A 19,698-nucleotide genomic window follows, 5' to 3' on the forward strand; every position below is an offset into this window, starting at 1 on the left:
TGGAATGTTTGATGATCGCTATAAATCATGCTTCATCCTTATATTTATCAAGTCAATTCCTTATTTCCAGTCAAACTGACTCATGCTTGTCTGTCTTAGATTGATGTTGATCTCATCATGGCATCCCAAGGTGTATCCCTTATTGCATTGTATAGTTAGTGGAGAATCATTAGGTGTTTTATCCATTTGTACTCTTACTGAAGTGGGATGTTTGGCCTTGTGTGTGTCGATGACCTATGACCTCTGTCAGGAATCTCTTCCACCATTAAACACAGCCGATGTTGGGCTACATGAGATGGAACTTTTCCTGTGAAAACATGAAAACCTTCATGCATTCTTTGTGAGTGGTTCCAAGTTGTCCAGTTGTACAGATTAAAAGACTATGTAGTGTCTCAATTTCATGTTTGTGGTTCTGATATGATTTTTGTGTCTAAAACAGAAGACATGAAAGCTCAAACCAGTACATCTATTTTAAGACAACATAGCGCTTTTATTCATCACTTATGATAATACAGTCATGTTGATTAATAAAAGGGTAAAAGATATATAAGAAACAACAAATATAACTATAAAATAGCAAAAAGAAATACATGTAATTGCCATTGTCATAGATTGAGAGAATGTTTTCTTAAAAATTTAAAATTAACAGTAAAAAGTATCTTTTAATTGTCTATTTTATTTTTTACAGTAAATTTTGTGCAGACAGAATCTCATGATGTGTAATACAATGCTGATTCCTCTCCTCCTTTACCCCTTCTTTATTGATGTGGTCAAACGTTAGTTATATGATATGTGAGCTTGGTGAAAAACACTTTATAGTTCATTGATATTGGATATTCACGAGTTGTAAATCATCCTTGTCCCTATTCTCTATCCCTTCGAACAGAAACTACTCTGTTGAGTAGTAAGGGCGAACCACCACCTGGTAGGAGAACAGCTTTGAGTGGCATGAATAGAGTTGTTTGTTGCTGCTTGGAATAAATACAAGATTCTCACCAGCATTAAATTCCTGAACGTGGAACACATAACGCTCTTCGCACACAACAACAAGCCTATTGCTGTGACGAATGCGTCCCATCTCACTGGGCAAATCGTTGTCCTTTTCCTCGACCTTCAAACTTATAGCTGGCAAAGAAGGACAAAGGATATTTTCACCTAAACAATCTGTATCGTCGATGTATAACTTTGTTTTCCAGCTCATTTTGCTGAAAGCAAAATAGGCACTGTTATGAACCGGTGTTTGGAAATCAGATGTCAGGTCATTGTAGCGACGGCCATGAAGATTGTAGAACCCAAAATCCTTGTAAGCTTTGACGTTGTGGTAGCTGAATGTCAAGCTCCACGGAGCGCCAGTGTAAATCCTGGATGTGAAGACATTTTGTCCTTTCCTCAGCTCACTGAGCAATGGCGTGCAGGGGAGGGAATTGAACTGAAACCCCTGCAACTTGCTGGACTGGTACTGTGAGTTGTTAAGTGTGTACAAGTCCTCAGCTGGTATCTGTGGGAAGCGAATGAGCTTCAGAAGGGTCTCAGGAATAGTTGTGTGGTTTTGGGCAGCCGCCCATCTCTCCAGTCCATTCAGGATAACCGTTTCCTTCTGCACCACGAGGTCCGAGCGAGACAGAAGGTCTCTGACCCGATCAAACGCGAAATCCGTCCAGGCTGGGGAGAGGAACAGGGCCTCGCAGTTCCACGCGAGGTAGCGAAGACAAACTTCCTGCAGCTCCTCGTCACCTGCATGAACTGCATACTCGTAGAAAGATGTCTGAGTCTGGAAAGTGGGATCCTCCGGAAGAAACAGTCTAAAAAGATGTTCTGCCTCATTGTGAACTTCTGTCAGTCCCCAGTCGAATGCCATTTTGAGAATGCAATGGGCAGAGGACCGTGTGAGTTTGATCTTTCTTGTGTATAAGTATCTGAAATTTAAAATTTTTCATGAGCACATTTCAACCAGTTCTTATTCAGTGCGTATAATTACACTGCAAGTGATTAAAAGAAAAAAAAAAGCTGCGAGTTGTACAGGTGTGCATGACTGCAATTGGCAGTTTAAAAGTCACAAGTTTGCTTTTTACCTGACAAAGTTGTTGGCGTGCTGACGGCAGTCGGAGGCGGCCTCAATGCTGAGGCTGCTGAAGTCCAGCTGTGACGTGTTGAGGAACGAGTTCATAGAGAGGATGACGCCGTGAGCACAGATTGTCTCAAAGGTGTCGTTGTGCTCCACCACTGTAATGTTCAGGTCACAGCCCCGCCCACTGTCAAACAGCTCCCCCAGCTGACGGGAGAGGCCGGCTTCGTGGTCCAAATCAAACTCATGGATGAGATTCCCGCTGGGTCGTTCTGGCTCTAATGGAGAGCAATAATGGAACAGTGAGTGGTGAAAGCTATTGTCCTTCGTTTCTCCACGGAAGAATCACACTTTGGTTGCCTCACCCTTTTGGCATCGAACTCCAGCATCTTCTGCGTGAGCACAGTTATGTATCCCCCACCCAGGAAATGCACACTGGAACAGGCGCATCTCTGTTCCACGACAGCGTACATCATCCATCCAGATGTTGCCGTGCCCTAACAACAGCAACAAAAAAAAAACAAAGCAACCACAGAGTGAATTCAGCCATCCAGATGTTGCCGAACAACAAAAAAAAAACAACACAATCAGAGAGTGAAAACAGCCACTTGCTCTACATTTTAAATAAATGAAAGGTTACAGGTTTTCATCGGCAGTATTTGTCACATGTAGCTGAAGTACCGTTGCCAAACGATGGAATGTGTGTTGCACCAGAGAAATGTAGCTGGCGACACACTACATGAGCATCATCTATGTCCCAATCATCATCGCACACAGTCCCCCAAACTCCATTGTGAAGGATCTCCACTCGGCCCTCAGCTATATCTTGACCATCAGCCAGCCGAACAGAACCTTCCTCATCACCTAAAGGAAGATGTAATGTAAGTGTAATTAGTTTGGTTATTAAAATATACAGAACATGATGACATGTAACCGTGTCTGTAAAATAATGACTTGAGCTCAGGATTACACTTACAGTAAAGCTCCATAAAGGAAAGCTTTATATGTTGGTGAAAATTCACTGAATATTTATTTCAAACTCACAAGGGATTTAGGTATCTTACTTCCACATTTATTGCAAATGAGAATATTGTTTATGCACTCGAAGTCAGTGAATACGTGGATCTGTTTTTCTCATGGGTGGTGGTGGGAGAAAGGAATGCTGGGAATTTTCTGCAGGAAAAGTTGTTTTTTGTTCACTGTTTAAGCCAAGATAAGATAAGATAAGATAATCCTCTCTTTTTCCCACAGCGGGGACATTTGCTAAATTGGGCTTAAATGTAATCAAACAGTAAACATATGTAATACAGCTGCACATGATAAGAACAATTTACTCACCTGCAGACATGCTGATGAAAAGAATGCAGAATAATAATAATGTATGTTCTTTCATTTTCCTTGCAGTGCACTGGGGAAAGAAGGAAAACAAGCAACAGCACTAAGTATTCACGTGTGATGGTCTGGATATTTGTTATATGGTTATTCTTCTGCTGAAAAATAGGAATGACTTACCAGAACTCAAAATTAGGTGACTTGAAGAAAAGTCTCTCATTGAAGAAATGACTAGTGGAACTTAAATAGCAGATATTTCCCAGGAATCACCACCCACAAAAGGGGTGTTTCCCAGGAAAATAATTGAAATCTGCCTGTCTGTCTGTCTGTCTGTCTGTCTGTCTGTCTGTCTGTCTGTCTGTCTGTCCATGCATCTAAGAGTTGTCCACATAAAGTATTTATTGATGTGCATACATCACTTAGTTACAGAAAGTACTCAGGTAACATTTGAAGGCACTTCAACTTTACATCTGCAATTCAATTTGCTGCTATTTTATACGATCCCACTACCATTCAGTGCTAAACATTGTAGTTTTTGCAATTATAGTATATCTTTAGTTACTAGCTACTTTGCAGATTGAGATTTAAAATACAAAATATTATCAATAAATACATTATTGTGTATTAAATTGGATAAAGATTTTATGTGAAGATTTTATTGATCTCTGGTGGAATTCACAAATCGGCAGTATATATATATATATTTTAAAGCCACCTTTACCAACTGCATTTAAGCATCAATAACACTAAATCAATAATATCAATAATACTAGTATATTCATAATAGTATGAATATACTTCATCCACATGGCTCCTTTAAATCCAGATTGAACACTTGTCTGTTTGCTGTTGTCTTTAATTAAAAATAGGAATCAATTTCTTCATTAACTGCTGTATTTTATTTCTTAAACTGCACTGCAACTTTTATTCTATTTTTTGTGCTTTTTAATGTTTTACTGACTGTTAAATGTTTAAATGAATGCTCTTAATTCTTTTTAAATCTTATTTCCTTCTGCATTTTGTTTGAATGGTTTTAATGGTTTTAAATGAAGACCTTTGAAAATTTTCTATCCTAATAAACTGTCTTGGCTCAGTCAGAGATTGTGTGTGCGTTGCTAAGCAACCGTTAGCCTGCTGCTATAAACACAGCTAGAGGGAGAAGGAGAGAAACAAGCCAAGCTCTGATCAATAACATTCAGTCACTAGTTAGGTGAGTTACAGCTGAAGGACACAAGGGAGCTGTGAAGGAAGGAAGGAGGACAGGAGCTGACACAATGGCGGACCAAGCCAACATAGGCCGAGTGCTCAGCTTCCTTCGCGAGTGGGACCGCGGCGACGGGACGGCCCGCAGCCGCATGTTGAGCAACTTCCTGACCCGAAGCGCTGGGAGGACGCTTCCCGAGCTGGAGCTGGAGTTTGCTCAGGTGGCCAGCCTCTTCCTGGCTCGACTCACCACCTGGATGAGGCTCACGTGTCCTTTGTGTGGCGCCTGCGTCACAGCAGAAAGGCCTATAGAAACATGATGTTGTTATGATCAATATATACTCGTTCTAAACACGCGTATTAATGTGTTTTTATTCTGTATGCTGCTCTATGTCCCATACACACAAAGTGACAGGGTGAATGCTAGGAGATCTACAGGTGTGGGGGGCTGGCAAGACTAAATATCAAGCCTCTTTTTCTTATATTTTCCATACATTGTGACTGAAATTGAGTTATATTTAAGTATATTTAAAGTTTCGAGCCCTGTTCTGGATTGACTGATCAGATATATATCCTAAAGTCCTTATTAAGAGTATATTCAGATACATGTTTGGGACATTCTTGGGAATGCAGCTTAAAGCGATCGGGATTTTCCTCGCTGCATCAAGCCAGTAAGTGGAATGAAACGCCGCATCATAGTTTGTGTCGCAAAAACTGAGTAAATGTGACTCATTATACAGGTTTTGTCTTTGACCCTCTTTTCCCACGCGTCTTAGTGACCAGTACCTGATGGAGTTCCTGGAGGATGGAGGTGTTCTCACTCTCATGGACATCTTGGGCCACTCTCCGAGCAAAGAGGAGGACAAGACGGAGGCCCTTCGTCTTCTGCTCATTGTCTCAAATGCTGGTCGCAAGTACAAAGAGATTATCTGTGAAAGCCGTGGTAAAAAAAAGCTGCCACTTTTTAGTGCATCTTCTCATTCACATAACAAATAATTTAACAATAAAAATACATGAACAAATGAATAAAATAACCTCACTGTGTGGGTTTACAAATGAAATCTTAAATCTCTATGTCCACTTGCATGTTCGCTATTGGCTCATTTGATGAAAAGCTTCCCTGGGGATACAAACTTCTCCATACGTTGCAGCAGCAACTAGCTGTTTATTTAGCGCTGTGTGTACTGGACATGCAGATAAGATAAGACAAGTATTTTTCCATTAACTGTTTAAACAATCAGTGCAGCACTATTGGAGCCAAATCAGTTTGGCCCTCTGTCTCTTTTGTTACATTCTCGCAGGTGTGAAAGTCATAGCCCAGTGCCTAGCTAAGACAAACTCAGATGAAACCCAAGAGACTGCCTGGGCCCTCCTGGAGTCCATCTCCCATGGAAACCCCAAATATCAAAACCAAATCTACAAAGGTCTGATTGCGCTCATGACTTGTACCTCCCCAAAGGCCCAGCAGCTGGCCCTGCACACTCTACACACTGTCCAGGTAAAGCGGGAGAGAGCACACTAAGCCGTATATTAATGCAAATATGTATTTTCATTGTTCTCAGAGCATGAATGTGCCCTCAGCCTTGCGCCTTCACAGAATGGAGCTTATGATAAAATGTGATATATTCAACATATACATATAACACTTCTCCCACTATCCTCGCTCACAGTGCAACGTTAAGACAGCCCATCACAGCATTATAGAACCTCTGCTGAATATGCTCAGGTCTCTGCACCTGGAGGTTCAGGATGGAGGTGAGCTGAGAACATGTAAAAAGAAAAACGCCTGCACAAATTATGTATAAAACCACCAGCCATTGTGAAACAAACGACCAGCTTGTAATACCTTTTCTAACACGCTTCTTTTGCACGTCTCAGCTTTAAATCTGATCGTAGCTCTGAGTTGTCATGATGTGAGGCCGCTGCTGCTCAATGGACTGGTGGCTCTGCTGAGGCCTACCAAGGAAGGAGTGCAGCACTACATGCATATGGAAGGTGATACTATGCTCTATATAAGTGTGCCGTTTTTCTAAAAATGTACTATTTAAATATCCTTTAGGACCACCCACGTTATTCTTATATGTCTACAATATCTGAAAAAAAAAATGCAATGTTCCACCAACCCAAAACCCCACCTATTAATGTGCTAACATTTAATTCATTTTTAACATGATGTGACCACATTTGTCACATTTACAAGAAACCATTATTTTGTGTATTCATACTATCAGAATCTGAGATGATCAAGATGACTGGATCTCTTCCTGTGTTTGTGCAACAAGCTGCTGCAGCTAAAGCCATACGGTATGTCATATTCGTCCATTATAACTATGCATGTAATCAATGTTTTATTACACAAGCAAAAATGTTAAGAAAATATGATGTCTTTATCACGTAATTTGTAACAACAACAAAAATGAAATATATATATTGAATTAATGTGGTTTTAATGATCTCAGTGTCATAGTCTTTTATTGGTTGTCATACAGTATGGATATGTTTTTATGGTGTTAAAGCTTGCTGGCCAAAGACAGTCAAGAAGTTTCTCATGAACTTCTCTCTCTCGGAGTGATCCAACATCTTCTGTACGCGATGGGCAACAGAGAACACGCTGAGGCCCAAATACAAGCGTGTCTGGCCTTGGAGGTAGGCCTACATACCCGCTTTCAGACACTGTACACATACACACATACTCACACACACACACACACACACACACACACACACACACACACACACACACACACACACTACACTTTTAAACAAGCTTTCGTCTCTGCCCAGCACTTTGTCCGCTCATACCCGTCTATTGAGGAACATGTGCAGAAAGGCATCGGCAGCACACTGTTTGCAGCCTTCATGGTAAGCTTTAATAATTGAATAAATGCTATGATAGCATCAGTTAAAATGTCCATGTGAAAGCTTCTAGAAGGAAGTACTAACAGATTCAATCCCCGTCTTTCTGCAGCACAAGGCTGACACTCTGTACATGAGTATGGATGAAACTCAAGCAGAAATCCTGCTCACTAACAAGGTTTACATAACTGAAGGTAATGCCTGTTATTTGTTTATATTAAGGCCGGTCAAACGTTTGTCTTTTTTCATAAGTTGTCTGTGTTATGTGAGAATAACTGTGCTTTTTTTCTTGTCAATCTTTGAATTCCAGTTTCAGATGGTGACAACTCTGAAGGCTGAAAAGAAGACAAATAATGTTAATGCTGCAAATGAATACGACAAAGACAGTTTAATTCTTTTAATTTTTAGATTATCCGTTTACCTTTTTTTAATTTCTGGAATTGCTTTCAAAAGAAGATGAATTTGGATTTTAACTGCTATCTCATTTTAGAAAAATCTCTTTGTTACTAACTATATGCCCAGTTTTACTGAATTATTAGACTAATTACAGCAGGTATTCTTATTTTTCTGATCATTACTATTATTTGTTATGCCTATAAGTATTTTCCACTCTTTCATCGCAATTCACTTTTTTGTTTTTAATATACACTTATAAAATAAATGTCTTCTAATCAGGGTAACGCCAAACAAAAAAAGTCTGACCCTCCCACCGGATATGACGTACCACAAACTTCCGCTGTTTCCTCGCAGCGGATTGGACGAGCAGCGGCACTCAGTCATTAAACCTGGCGGGAGCCGAAATAAATCCGTGAAATAAACAAGTGTGCGCGAGCTGTTCGTAGATAAGTGAAATAAAACGCTTCATGCCGCGTTTGAAAATGAGCAGGTTGCGTTTAGCGACGCTTAAAGGAAAGACAGCCGGACTGGAGATGGTAGAGCCAGCGAAACCCCCGCGGAAGAGGGCAAAGAAAGCTGTCAAAGAAGGCATGTTGCATGTTTATTTGAACTTTTGCCAAAAAAACAAACATGCTTCCCCTTCAATATATTCGCGTGTATGACCAGCGTGGCCATTCTACCAGCCCAATGTGTAAGAACTAACTATCACTGTCTACACAATGAAAGCAACAGTCTGATAAAGCAACAGCTCATTAGATACCTTTGTGATGTATACAACTCGTACTTTTTAATAGTGTGTGTATGTATATATTATGTTGTGTGATGTCTCGAGCTATTTGGACCCTGAATTTCCCTTCAGGGATCAATAAAGTAATTATTTATCTATCTATTTCTACATTTTAGTTTGAAACTACTACTAAGTAATGCAGCTGCAGCTTCAGAAATGACCACATTAATTATGTGGAGTATGTATGTTAAATTTTACGCACTTTTGCTGGGAATACATTCTGATTTTCAATTTTGAATGACATTTCACATTTTCATAATCAACGATGTGATGTTCTAGCTCAAACACAAATATGGAACCATCCTGAAAGATATTTTATGACCTTAACATCAGTGGAATTAGCTTTGTAAGACGTATGTTTAGTTTGAACGAGAGTGATATTCTTGGTCCTCTAGAGGAAACCCTGACTGCTCCCTCAGCATCGTCCTCGTACCACACCTTCCACGATCCGGCTGATGTTGTGCTGCTGCGCTCTCGGCTCCTCAGCTGGTACCACAAGGAGAAGAGGGAGCTGCCGTGGAGGACTCTGGTAAAGAAGAGACACATTTCTTCCAATGCGTATATGAACTTTTTTATTTGACAATGATACTTTATCGCTGAGATTTCTGTCGCATCAAATTTCATGGTCTCACATGCATGCAAAAACAATACTGACTTCTATAACTGACTCCTTGTATTTCTTTTCCAGGCTGTGACCGAGTCTGACCTCAACATCAGGACATATGCAGGTCAGAAGATGGTTTCTTTAACACATTAAATGGCTGCCAACACTCCCTATAAGACAGTTTTCTCTCTTTTTTTTAAAGTCTGGGTTTCAGAAATCATGCTGCAACAGACCCAAGTTGCCACAGTAATAGACTATTACAACAAATGGATGAAGGTAGGTGTCTCTGTTCATTGTACTGACTGGAGTCCTTGTGACACATCCATTGTAAATAGATTTAATTCTGTGTAATTAAAACTCTTCTCTTGTATCCCAGCGGTGGCCCACGGTGCAACATCTGGCTGCCGCTACGCTAGAGGTGATGACTAAAGGAGCGGCCCCTGGAGACGATGAGGATTTATAAAAGTATTGATTTAAAATAAAATGTATTTATTTCATTCATATGTGTAGGAAGTGAACCAGATGTGGGCGGGTCTTGGCTACTACTCCAGAGGAAGAAGACTGCATGAAGGGGCTCAAAAGGTTTGTGTTTTGTTTAGTAAAAATCTGCTCAGGCTGACTTAGAATTTTGTGTAATAATGACTTAATACTTGTTTTTATGTCAAGAACAATTATGTAGTCCGTCGACCAACATTGTGAAATATGGGCGCAGGTTGTTGATCGTGTCTCTTGTCTGTTGCAGGTGGTGTCGGAGCTTCAGGGGCAGATGCCTCACACAGTGGACGACCTGCTGAAACAGCTGCCTGGAGTGGGACGTTACACAGCTGCCGCTGTGGGCTCTATTGCTCTCGGTCAGGTGCGTTTCTGTGGAACAGAGCGAAAAACTCTACGGCCACACTTGAACGCTTTACTGCCTTGTTTATGACTGAAAAGATCTCTGTCGCGTAGGTAACTGGAGCGGTGGATGGCAATGTGATTCGGGTGCTGTGTCGCCTGAGGGCCATCGGAGCTGACAGCACGAGTCCTGCAGTAACGGAGGCTCTTTGGTGAGGTCATCATTGATTTTTGACCATTTGATCCCAGCACCTGCTGGATGGAACATCTGTGAATGTTATTCTGATAGTATTTCCTTGAACACACATCTCTACTGGCTAGTTATGATCTCTGCTTACAGTTGTCATTGGCTTTTAAAAAAAAATACAAACTCTGTTCTGTGGTGTCCTGTTCAAAGTCTTTCTGGGAAGGATCACTTTGTTTAGTCTGCGTTCCCTTAAAGATATTTAAATGTGAAAATATGTCCTAAAAACTGAGGAATGTTCCTCAAAAATATAAAACAAAAAACTAGGATTTGGGTCAAATTATGATCTTGAAATAATAATATCATCTTTTTATGTGATCAATCAAAACCCCCATGTTTAACACCTATGCCAGTATTTGTAAATTTTATTAAAGTGATTTTGAAAGTTCCAACAGCAAAGTATTTATTAAATCAAGAAGGAAAAATTGCTCAAATAAATATGCAGTGAGTCCAACTTTTTAATGTTTTTTTTTCTCCCTATTTTAGGAGTCAAGCCAATACACTGGTGGACCCTGAGAGACCCGGGGACTTTAACCAGGCCATGATGGAGCTGGGAGCACGAGTCTGTACCCCTAAAGGACCTCTGTGCAGCCGGTGTCCCGTCCAGTCTCACTGCCGCTCTTTTCACAAGGTAAAAAGATCCCATGTGATAAACTGCTGATAGTAATGCTTCTGGTTTGAGCTTTGCTTTGTTTTGGAAATGAGATGTATCCACGTCCCGGTGTACATGATGTTGATGCAGTGTGTGAATGTGCAGGTTCATGTTCAACAAGAGAAAAACTCCAGGAAGCTCTTGGGGAAGCTGCACAGGAAGTCGTCCACGCTCCTCGATATAGAAGACTGTGGTGAATACCCTCCTGAGTACTTTTCTCTCTCTCTTCTCTCACAGTATTATATTAAAGTACGTTCTCTCCTCCCTCAGTGAACAGCGGGACATGTCCGCTGTGTCCCTCGGAGCCCTGGGACGAAGAGTTGGGTGTTCAGAACTTCCCCAGAAAGCCGGCGAAAAAGCCGCCTCGCGTGGAGCGAACTCTGACCTGCGTGGTAATCAGACCTGGAGAGGACCGAGAGGACCAGTACCTGCTCACACAGAGGCCAAACAAAGGTCAGTGACTGCAGAGGTTCCCACCGCTGGCGGGGTATCTCTTCGTCGAGATTCGGCTGCAGAATTCAGTCGTCTTTCGCCTGATAATCATTTTGAATCGCTATTTGTATTTATTTTACTGTTTGAATTACTGAGAAAATGGTGAGAAAAATGTGAGCAGCAAATCATAGTTGTAGTCAGTTAAACTTTAAAGAAATCCCAAATACAGAAATGCAGTGGTGGAAAGTAACGAAGCACGTTTACTCAAGTACTGGACTGAAAAACTATTCAAATCGATAAATGAAATAAAGCTCCAGTTAAATTAAACATACAATTGAACGCCCTGTTGTGTTGCGATTGCATCCTGGTATTAAACAGCATGTGTCCTGACAGGGCTGCTGGCCGGCTTGTGGGAGTTTCCGAGTCTTCTGCAGGAGGAGAAGAGCTCCGAGATGAAAGAGAAGAGTACTCTGTGTACGCAGATCAGCAAGTTACTGGGAACCCACCTGACAGAAAGCCTCTTGCAGTATGTGGGGGAGGTGAGCTGGATGTTAACCATCTATCTAGCATGCAAACTTTAACATGCAAATGAACCCTTTCTGCACTGCCGGGTTGTCTGTTTGCAGGTGGTTCACGTCTTCTCCCACATCCACCAGACGTACGCGGTTCACAGTGTGCGTCTGAAGGACGGAGACACACAGACGCAGGCTGAAAAGGCACTGTGGCTCACCAGGTCCGCCCTCCAGGAAGCCGCTGTGTCCACAGGAGTGAAAAAGGTATTTGTTTTGTTTACATAGCGGGGGTGTGAGTTGACAGGAAACGGCTTTTGCAACGGCAGCGAACTTGACTTAATGCATACACTTGTCTAGCTACCCTGAGTCATATCACAGGATTTCAGGGGTTTCAAGTTCAAGTTTTCCCCTTTTTTACATCATGGTTCAAAATCTCCTGAATGAGTCGATGTGTTATTTCTCCTGCAGATCATGAAGCTTTGTGACTCTGTTGACAGTCAAAAAGAGCAAACCTCCCAGGTAAGTATGTGTGTGTGTATATTACTTTATAGTCCTACATTAATAACAGATGCCACCTTTATCATTTGATGAATATGAATGTTCTTCATTCTGTACACATAACATCTATTGCTTCCGTCCATCGGTGAGAGGGATCCTCTTTTGCTTTACCGAAGGTTTCTTGCTTTTTCATCCCGTGAAATTTGTTTTTCTTTTTTTGGGGGGATTTTTCCTGATCCGATGTGAGGTCCTGGGACAGGGCTGTCGTATGTGTACAGATGTGTAAAGCCCTCCGAGGCCAATTTGTGATTTTGGGCTGTACAAAATAAACTGAATTGAATTTGTCTCTACTTGTCTCACTTAGGGTGGGAAAAGGCAGAAGCACACCGGCACAAAGAATAACAAGAATCAAAAGACCTCAAAAAACACTAAACTGAGTGCTGCTAACAGCAAACAGCTCTCCCTCAGCGCATTCTTCAACTCTGTTAAACAGGAATCTTGATGGTATCGAGTGTTTGAAAGTCCTCTATGATGTTTCCCTCGTGCACATGCCTCATTGTCAAAGCATCAGCCCTATGTTGCCACATTGAGGGATTGTTGTGTCATCATGGTCCCATCACTGGTAATTAAATACAAATTGCAGTCAAATTATTTTAACACAAGTTTTATAATTGTTGTGCGTTGTAAATAAATGTTTATTGCTCCTCTGTCGTTCCTCTCGGGATGTGACTCCGCTATCTAATGCGACCTCATTGTAGATGATGTTTTTAATCACGATATTATGACTAGTTTACATGTTTTATAAGCAGTATGTAAGATACTTGTTTAAATAAAATGTCATTACCGCATTATAAATGTAATGTTATTGGACAAAATGCAACTTTGTATAATAAAGACCATCTCCAATCAATATTTATGATGGTATTGTGGCAAAAAAAAATCTGCGTTCATTCCTTTATGGAAATGTGTGTGTATTCTTTATTTATTTTTACATGTATATGTATGTATGTATGTATGTATGTATGTATGTATATGTATGTATGTATATATATATATATGTATGTATGTATGTATATATATATATATATATGTATATATATATATATATACATATATATATATATATATATATATGTATATATATATATATATATATATGTATATATATATATGTGTATATATATATATATGTATATATATATGTATATATATATATATATGTATGTATATATATATGTATATATATATATATATATATATATGTATGTATATATATATGTATATATATATATGTATATATATATATATATGTATATATATATATATATGTATATATATATATATATATATATGTATATGTATATATATATATGTATATGTATATATGTATGTATATATGTATATGCATGTATGTATGTATATATGTATATGCATGTGTGTATATATATATATATATATGTATGTGTATGTATATATATATATGTATGTGTATGTATACATATATATATATATATATATATATATATATATATATATATATATATATATATATATATATATGTATATATGTGTGTGTGTGTCAGAGTTTAGTATATATTTTTGTCTAACAATTGGGATTAAGATTTTTTTTCGTATGTATATGTTATATATGTATATAAAATATAAATAAATGTATATATGTATATTCTTAGTCTAACAGTTGGAATTAATATTTTACGTAATTAACTAAAATAATAATGAAAGTCGGTTCTCTTTTGGCGGGAAACATCGCCCCCTGCTGTGCTGACCGCGTAACAACTGATCCTATCTCAAAGAGAGAATGCCAATGGTGACGGGCGATTCTAATCTCCTCGGGAGTTACTCAACTGTCCTTTTAACTGTTTGCGATGCGAGATAACGGAGCGTTTGTACGTTTGTACATTTTGTGCAGTGATTTTGTTTTCTCTGCACCGGTTTCGTGCAGCAGCTGCGTTTCTGGTGCAGCTGGTTGCTCCAGTCTGTCCTCATTCATGCTTTGCAGATGATCTGGATCTGACCGCTGCGCCCTCTCCAAAGTTGAACTTTGCTAATACATATGTGCCAGATAACATCAGTGTTCAAAGGTACAACAACGTGTTCGCTGCGAGGTGTGCATCCACGAGTAGATTCGTCTGAAATGCTCCAGGCTATTTACTGGTTTTATTAATTCGCTCATTAACTCTCTTGATGTTTCCAGATGTCTTCTGCGTGGCAAAGCGTCCTCTCTGTTCACCAGAGGATAGTGGACAACGGAGGTATGGTTTTTTCCTCCAAAAACAGTACATGTTTCTTTAGTTCGCAGTAAGCCTGTATAAATATAGAACTAAAAGAAGGTATCTCCAGTTTTACGATGTCGGCTTGTCACGTGATTAGTCACCACGCTCGGGGGAGGACCCTTTTACTGTCTTACAAAACCAGATTTGTTTCCTCTCAAATCTTAAGACGTGTTATGCTTCTCACATTCACAACACTGCACACCAATAATCTGAGCTAAACATTTTTAAAAAATGTACAAAACAAACGTGCAATTCCTGTGCACACTAAGCAAAACAAATGTTGTGAATCGGTGCTTAAGGCTCTTACAATGAATAATTCCAGTCAGGGGTGTTTCCTGTAATTTATGTATTTGACACAATGCTTTGTTATCCTCCAGACAAGAGAACAGACCCATGGCTGCTGGTCTACTCCCCCGTCCCAGTCGCGCTCATCTTCCTGGTGTACCTCTGTGTGGTCTGGGCCGGCCCTCGTCTGATGAAACACAGAGAACCCTTTGACCTCAAAGGCTTTCTCATTGCTTACAACTTCGCCATGGTCGGCCTGTCGGCCTACATGTTCTATGAGGTGTGTGTACTGCTGTTGGTTTTGTTTTAATAAGGGAACCAGATCAATCATGGGCACAGTAGCTTCTGGTTCCTCTCAGGAATTTCTTTGTTTATGATTTGAGGAGCTTTAGATATGTTGGTTTCACGAAGTAATTGTATGAACATTTCCCAGTTCTTGGTCACATCCTGGCTCTCCAGCTACAGCCTCCTCTGTCAGCCGGTAGACTACAGCGACAGCCCTCTGGCACTGAGGGTAAGCAGGTGTCTTTGACACGTTTGTGCAGACATTTGGTCTTTCACAAGATAAAAGTGGAACTTAATTAACATTAAAATACTCCTACGGACAGATTCAATTCGACGTCAAACTCATATTCCTCCATTGTTTTGCTTCCTCCAGATGGCCAAAGCCTGCTGGTGGTTCTTCTTCTCCAAGGTCATCGAGCTCACGGACACGGTGCGTATATGTTTGTTAAGACGTTTGTAGCATCGGTGAAATTCAGAATGAAGAGCTGAAACTGTTGCTCCCATCTCTGTGCAGATCGTCTTCATCCTGAGGAAGAAGAACAGCCAGCTGACCTTCCTTCACATCTACCACCACGGCACCATGATCTTCAACTGGTGGGCGGGAATCAAGTATGTTGCCGGCGGGCAATGTAAGTCAACTACTTTACTCGTGATAATATCATCTATATGTTTGAACACAAATCCCACAAAAAGATTAATTAAACAATAAAGTTTTGTCTTATTTATATCTTATTTTTCTGGGTCATTGACTTCCACAGTGTTTTATGTCTTAAAAACACATGAATGCTGTTGCGCTGGGTGACATGTTCCCATAGGTATTGAAGTTTATTCCATATGTAAATGTTCTATGGCATTTAATCCAAACGCCATTCATTTTCACTGAAGACGTCATTTTAGAGAAACAGATCACAATTGTATAATTTTATTGAAGAAAAAAAAATAAGCCTATGTAAGGCAGTATGATGAACTTTAAATTGAAAAATAATCCAAAGCGCACAAAAAATACAGAAAAAAGTGACTCCTGCAACAAAACTGCTGACTCAAACTTATCTTGGTTGTAAGTAACTTCTCTGGCATCCTGTAAGATCTTTAATTCTTTATCTCCTTCGGGATCCAACGCTATCTGGTCCATTACACAGATGTAGTGCGGATAGAAAGAGCTTCATTACGGGTCTAACGTGACTGAAACTACTAATAACAGAAAGTCTTGCCAACTCCAGTGCCTTTTTTTTGCTTCATCCTACTGTTCATCTGCTGCCTTATGATATTTAATCAATCACTATTAGTATTTTAATTATCATTTCTCTACATATTTGAAACATTTTACATACCAAAAACAATTGAAAAAGCCCATTTCATCTTCTTCATCATATCCCGCAGCCTTTTTCATCGGCCTGGTGAACACCTTCGTTCACATTGTGATGTATTCTTACTACGGCCTGGCTGCGCTCGGCCCTCACATGCAGAAGTACCTGTGGTGGAAGAGATACCTGACCTCTCTGCAGCTGGTGAGTGGGCTGGTGTCTCAGGAGAACTGTGACTGTACTTACAGCGTGTTTGTGACGTAAATTGATCTGAACTTTACCCCCGAGTGCCTCTCCAGCTGCAGTTCCTGCTGTTCCTCCTGCACACCGGCTACAACCTGTTCACTGACTGCGACTTCCCCGACTCCATGAACGCGGTGGTGTTCGGTTACTGCGTCACGCTCATCGTCCTCTTCAGTAACTTCTATTACCAGAGCTACCTCAACAAGAAAAAGCAGAAATAAGAAGCAGCGGTGAGGCGTTACACACAAACACACCGAGGCTTCATGAGAGGTGCTGACTAAAGTAATGTGGTCGCTGGAGGGATTTATGTCCCTGTGTCTGCAGTACCCACCAGTGCCCACTAGGGGGAACAACACGTCCACAGTCTGTACCTTTTTCTCCTGTTGCTCGTCATCAAGGGACAGACTTAAGCTTCAGAGTCAAACATGAACATTTCATATATGCACCTCATGTGTGTAAAGTGATTTCTCTGCATTTTTTTGTATTGTATGTCAACAGGACTAGTTTGAAACCCATTATGTGGGTGGAACGTGCAGGTGTGAAATTGTGGCCAAATTGTTACAGCAACAGTGTCAGGAATGTGAATTCCTGAGTAATGAATGTTTATTTGCAGTTTTCTGTAGCGATCACAGTCGTATTTGTTTTGAACGTGTCGTGAAGCAGCACATCACGTGCCACGGTTCCGCTACGGCTTAGTCAAATAATCTGACGACGACTGTATTTGAATGAATTCAACGGTGCATAACATTAAACGATAAACACGGTGCAAGAAACAAGCGCGATAACTAACCGGCTTCAGCTTCCAGACGCTGGTCGATTGATTTACGACCAGGTTAATTACAGCCATGCTGCTCTATGCAGGCGTGGCTCTACCCAGGGGGCTTAGGGTGGCCTTCAAGTCTCCATGCCAGCCTGTTGCCACCCCGTGAACATTTGTATAGACGTTCTATCGTCTCAGTGCATCCGCCCTCACTCTCCCTTCTCTCTGTCCCTCCACCACACACTCACCACACGTGAGCTTATAACTCCTGCATCAAACTGTGTCAACGGCCTGCAAATACAGGATGGAATAGGAAGCCGCGTTTGAAACACATTCTGTGCTGGAAAATATGGATGACTAGAGAGAAACAACAGTGCCACTATTTGCTATGTTTTAGGGCTCCTTCTAAATTTCTCAAATGAGGCTTTTTTTTTTTTTGTGGTCGAGCCCTGCTGGGTAGAGCGACGACCGAAGTGAGGAAGTGGAATCGCTAACTGATCCCGGAAACATTGTGGCGGCTATAAATTGTTGAAGAGCAACGGTTTAGTGGTGTAAAAGCTATTTCGTCACTCACTTCGCGTTTATAGGGCCATCATTCGGCAGAAAAGATGTGATCGTTCAATTATTTACTTCTTGAATTGAGAAATGACAAACATTCAAGTGAGTGCTGGAAAACAAACGTTCAAGGCATATAGTAATGTAGTAGTTTGGTTTCTCTGCATTGATGCAGGATGAGTGAGTTCAAACCCTCAAGAGGTATACATCTAAAACGCCCAAAAAAGTACACAATTACTCCCCTCTGCAAAAACAACTGGCACAATTATATATTCTTTTTGAGACTTCAGTCTGAAATAGAATGAATGTTTCAGATAAAAGAGAAAAGACCCATGAAAAGAAGGGGAAATGACGTGAGTTTCCTTTCGGGCGTTTTGTAGTGTTTGAAGTGTATATATCGAGACGGTAGAAGCTGCATGTGCACATGATGTGAAACTGAGAGGACAGAACGTCTTTACAACAGCAATCTCCCTTTATCCTGATATCACTTTGCAGTTTGGAGCCGCTGTTAAAGTTAATCATCTTCTCACAGGAAGTTTTATTTTAAGAAGACGGACAGCCGTCATGTTGTCGTTGAGTTTGTTTCAGGAAGCGACAGCGAGTGTATAGGTTTTATGTTAACTCTAGAATCATTTCTTAATTACAGATTCCACCTTTATCCTCCCACAGGGTGGGGAAAGGCAGAATCTCACCGGCACAAAGAATAACAAGAAACAACCAATCTCAGAAAATCCTCCAAACAGCAGACTGCCCTCCCCCAGCGCCTTCTTTATCTCTGTTGAACAAGAATCTCGATGGTATTGTGTTTGAAGTCCACTATGATGTTCCTCATGCACATGTGCCTTATGGTCATAGAATATTGTACCATCACAGTCCATCACTGGTAACAAAATACCAACACATCACAATAGTTTAATCACCACATTGTGACTAGTCTACATGTTTTACAAGCATTAAGATACTGTTCATGCTCATTAACACAATAAAAATGTCATGTTCGTGGACAAAAAGTCCAGCGAGTGTAACTTTGGATAATAAATAATTAATATAATAATCAAGAATTGTTTTATCGTTGTTTATTATGGTGAAAGTAACAAAATATGTTTGTATCATAAATATATAACATTATCCACACTACAATGACTAACCGGTATAGATTTTTTGGTATGTCATGGTTCTGAATACTTCTTTCCCCACTGACCCTGTGACACATCAAATCATACTTACTATTACGATTACCTGCATTCAAATGGAACTTGAGTAAAGAACAAAAGTATTTGCGTCCAAATACATTGACATCAGGCTAGCAGAAAGAGTCTACATCTTCCATCTCAAACTAAAAACATCTTTTTCGACTACACCTTGAATAAGGAAGGTAGCACAGTAGTAGCACTTAAATGTCTCTTACTGATAGCACTTTGTAGTTTGACTTTATTGAAGAAATTGCATTTTCTTGATTCTTGTTCTTCTGAGTTTGTACTCATATTTAAATGCACGTATTGTGAGTCGCTTTGGATAAAAGCATCAGCTAAATGTAATGTAAATATAATTCAGTAC

At 40.2% G+C, this 19,698-nt stretch overlaps 3 protein-coding genes across 5 annotated transcripts; 2 read left to right on the forward strand and 1 right to left on the reverse strand.

Annotated features, from left to right (window-relative positions):
- Positions 1-604: 604 nt before the first annotated feature.
- On the reverse strand, positions 605-3,613 carry LOC137794713 (galectin-3-binding protein B-like). Its single transcript, XM_068591686.1, has 6 exons — positions 3,578-3,613; positions 3,404-3,473; positions 2,747-2,929; positions 2,431-2,562; positions 2,073-2,337; positions 605-1,916 (listed from the first exon to the last, which is right to left on the reverse strand). Exons 2-6 carry the CDS (start codon positions 3,456-3,458, stop codon positions 890-892), a joined length of 1,662 nt encoding a protein of 553 aa, XP_068447787.1. The 5' UTR covers positions 3,459-3,473; positions 3,578-3,613; the 3' UTR covers positions 605-889.
- A 928-nt stretch (positions 3,614-4,541) lies between these two features.
- mutyh (mutY DNA glycosylase) lies at positions 4,542-13,275 on the forward strand. The gene is made up of 25 exons (XM_068591114.1): positions 4,542-4,868; positions 5,203-5,271; positions 5,377-5,543; positions 5,902-6,098; positions 6,271-6,355; positions 6,479-6,595; positions 6,832-6,904; positions 7,117-7,246; positions 7,385-7,462; positions 7,569-7,682; positions 8,299-8,440; positions 9,035-9,168; positions 9,328-9,367; positions 9,446-9,519; positions 9,620-9,661; positions 9,754-9,825; positions 9,986-10,099; positions 10,192-10,289; positions 10,808-10,952; positions 11,079-11,166; positions 11,244-11,426; positions 11,799-11,944; positions 12,032-12,181; positions 12,386-12,436; positions 12,780-13,275. The coding sequence occupies exons 1-25, from the start codon at positions 4,672-4,674 to the stop codon at positions 12,915-12,917; spliced, it is 2,844 nt and encodes a 947-aa protein (XP_068447215.1). The 5' UTR covers positions 4,542-4,671; the 3' UTR covers positions 12,918-13,275.
- Positions 13,276-14,283: 1,008 nt separating this feature from the next.
- On the forward strand, positions 14,284-19,106 carry elovl8b (ELOVL fatty acid elongase 8b). Of its 3 annotated transcripts, XM_068591434.1 has the most exons (10): positions 14,284-14,322; positions 14,436-14,517; positions 14,631-14,688; positions 15,087-15,274; positions 15,428-15,508; positions 15,653-15,709; positions 15,794-15,908; positions 16,660-16,787; positions 16,883-17,056; positions 18,811-19,106. In XM_068591434.1, the coding sequence occupies exons 3-9, from the start codon at positions 14,631-14,633 to the stop codon at positions 17,045-17,047; spliced, it is 792 nt and encodes a 263-aa protein (XP_068447535.1). In that variant the 5' UTR covers positions 14,284-14,322; positions 14,436-14,517; the 3' UTR covers positions 17,048-17,056; positions 18,811-19,106. The 3 variants fall into 3 exon arrangements, with proteins under 3 accessions (XP_068447535.1, XP_068447536.1, XP_068447534.1); XM_068591435.1 differs by lacking the exon at positions 14,284-14,322 and having other exon boundaries at positions 14,398-14,517; positions 18,788-19,106; XM_068591433.1 differs by lacking the exon at positions 14,284-14,322 and having other exon boundaries at positions 14,398-14,517.
- The last annotated feature ends 592 nt before the right edge of the window (positions 19,107-19,698 follow it).

This window comes from Clinocottus analis, unplaced genomic scaffold, assembly GCF_023055335.1.
Source record: "Clinocottus analis isolate CAN_PGR_092001 unplaced genomic scaffold, fCliAna1.0.p SCAF_25, whole genome shotgun sequence".
Taxonomy (NCBI): domain Eukaryota; kingdom Metazoa; phylum Chordata; class Actinopteri; order Perciformes; family Cottidae; genus Clinocottus; species Clinocottus analis.

Coding starts and splice junctions, on each gene's coding strand:
- LOC137794713 (XM_068591686.1), bottom strand. CDS start 3,458: ATGAAAGAACATACATTATTATTATTCTGCATTCTTTTCATCAGCATG. Junction 2,563..2,746: donor CATTCCATCGTTTGGCAACG/GTACTTCAGCTA, acceptor TGCTGTTGTTAG/GGCACGGCAACATCTGGATG. Junction 1,917..2,072: donor CACGCCAACAACTTTGTCAG/GTAAAAAGCAAA, acceptor TTTAAATTTCAG/ATACTTATACACAAGAAAGA.
- mutyh (XM_068591114.1), top strand. CDS start 4,672: ATGGCGGACCAAGCCAACATAGGCCGAGTGCTCAGCTTCCTTCGCGAG. Junction 7,247..7,384: donor AAGCGTGTCTGGCCTTGGAG/GTAGGCCTACAT, acceptor GTCTCTGCCCAG/CACTTTGTCCGCTCATACCC. Junction 10,100..10,191: donor GCTCTATTGCTCTCGGTCAG/GTGCGTTTCTGT, acceptor TCTGTCGCGTAG/GTAACTGGAGCGGTGGATGG.
- elovl8b (XM_068591434.1), top strand. CDS start 14,631: ATGTCTTCTGCGTGGCAAAGCGTCCTCTCTGTTCACCAGAGGATAGTG. Junction 15,509..15,652: donor ACAGCCCTCTGGCACTGAGG/GTAAGCAGGTGT, acceptor TGCTTCCTCCAG/ATGGCCAAAGCCTGCTGGTG. Junction 16,788..16,882: donor ACCTGACCTCTCTGCAGCTG/GTGAGTGGGCTG, acceptor GTGCCTCTCCAG/CTGCAGTTCCTGCTGTTCCT.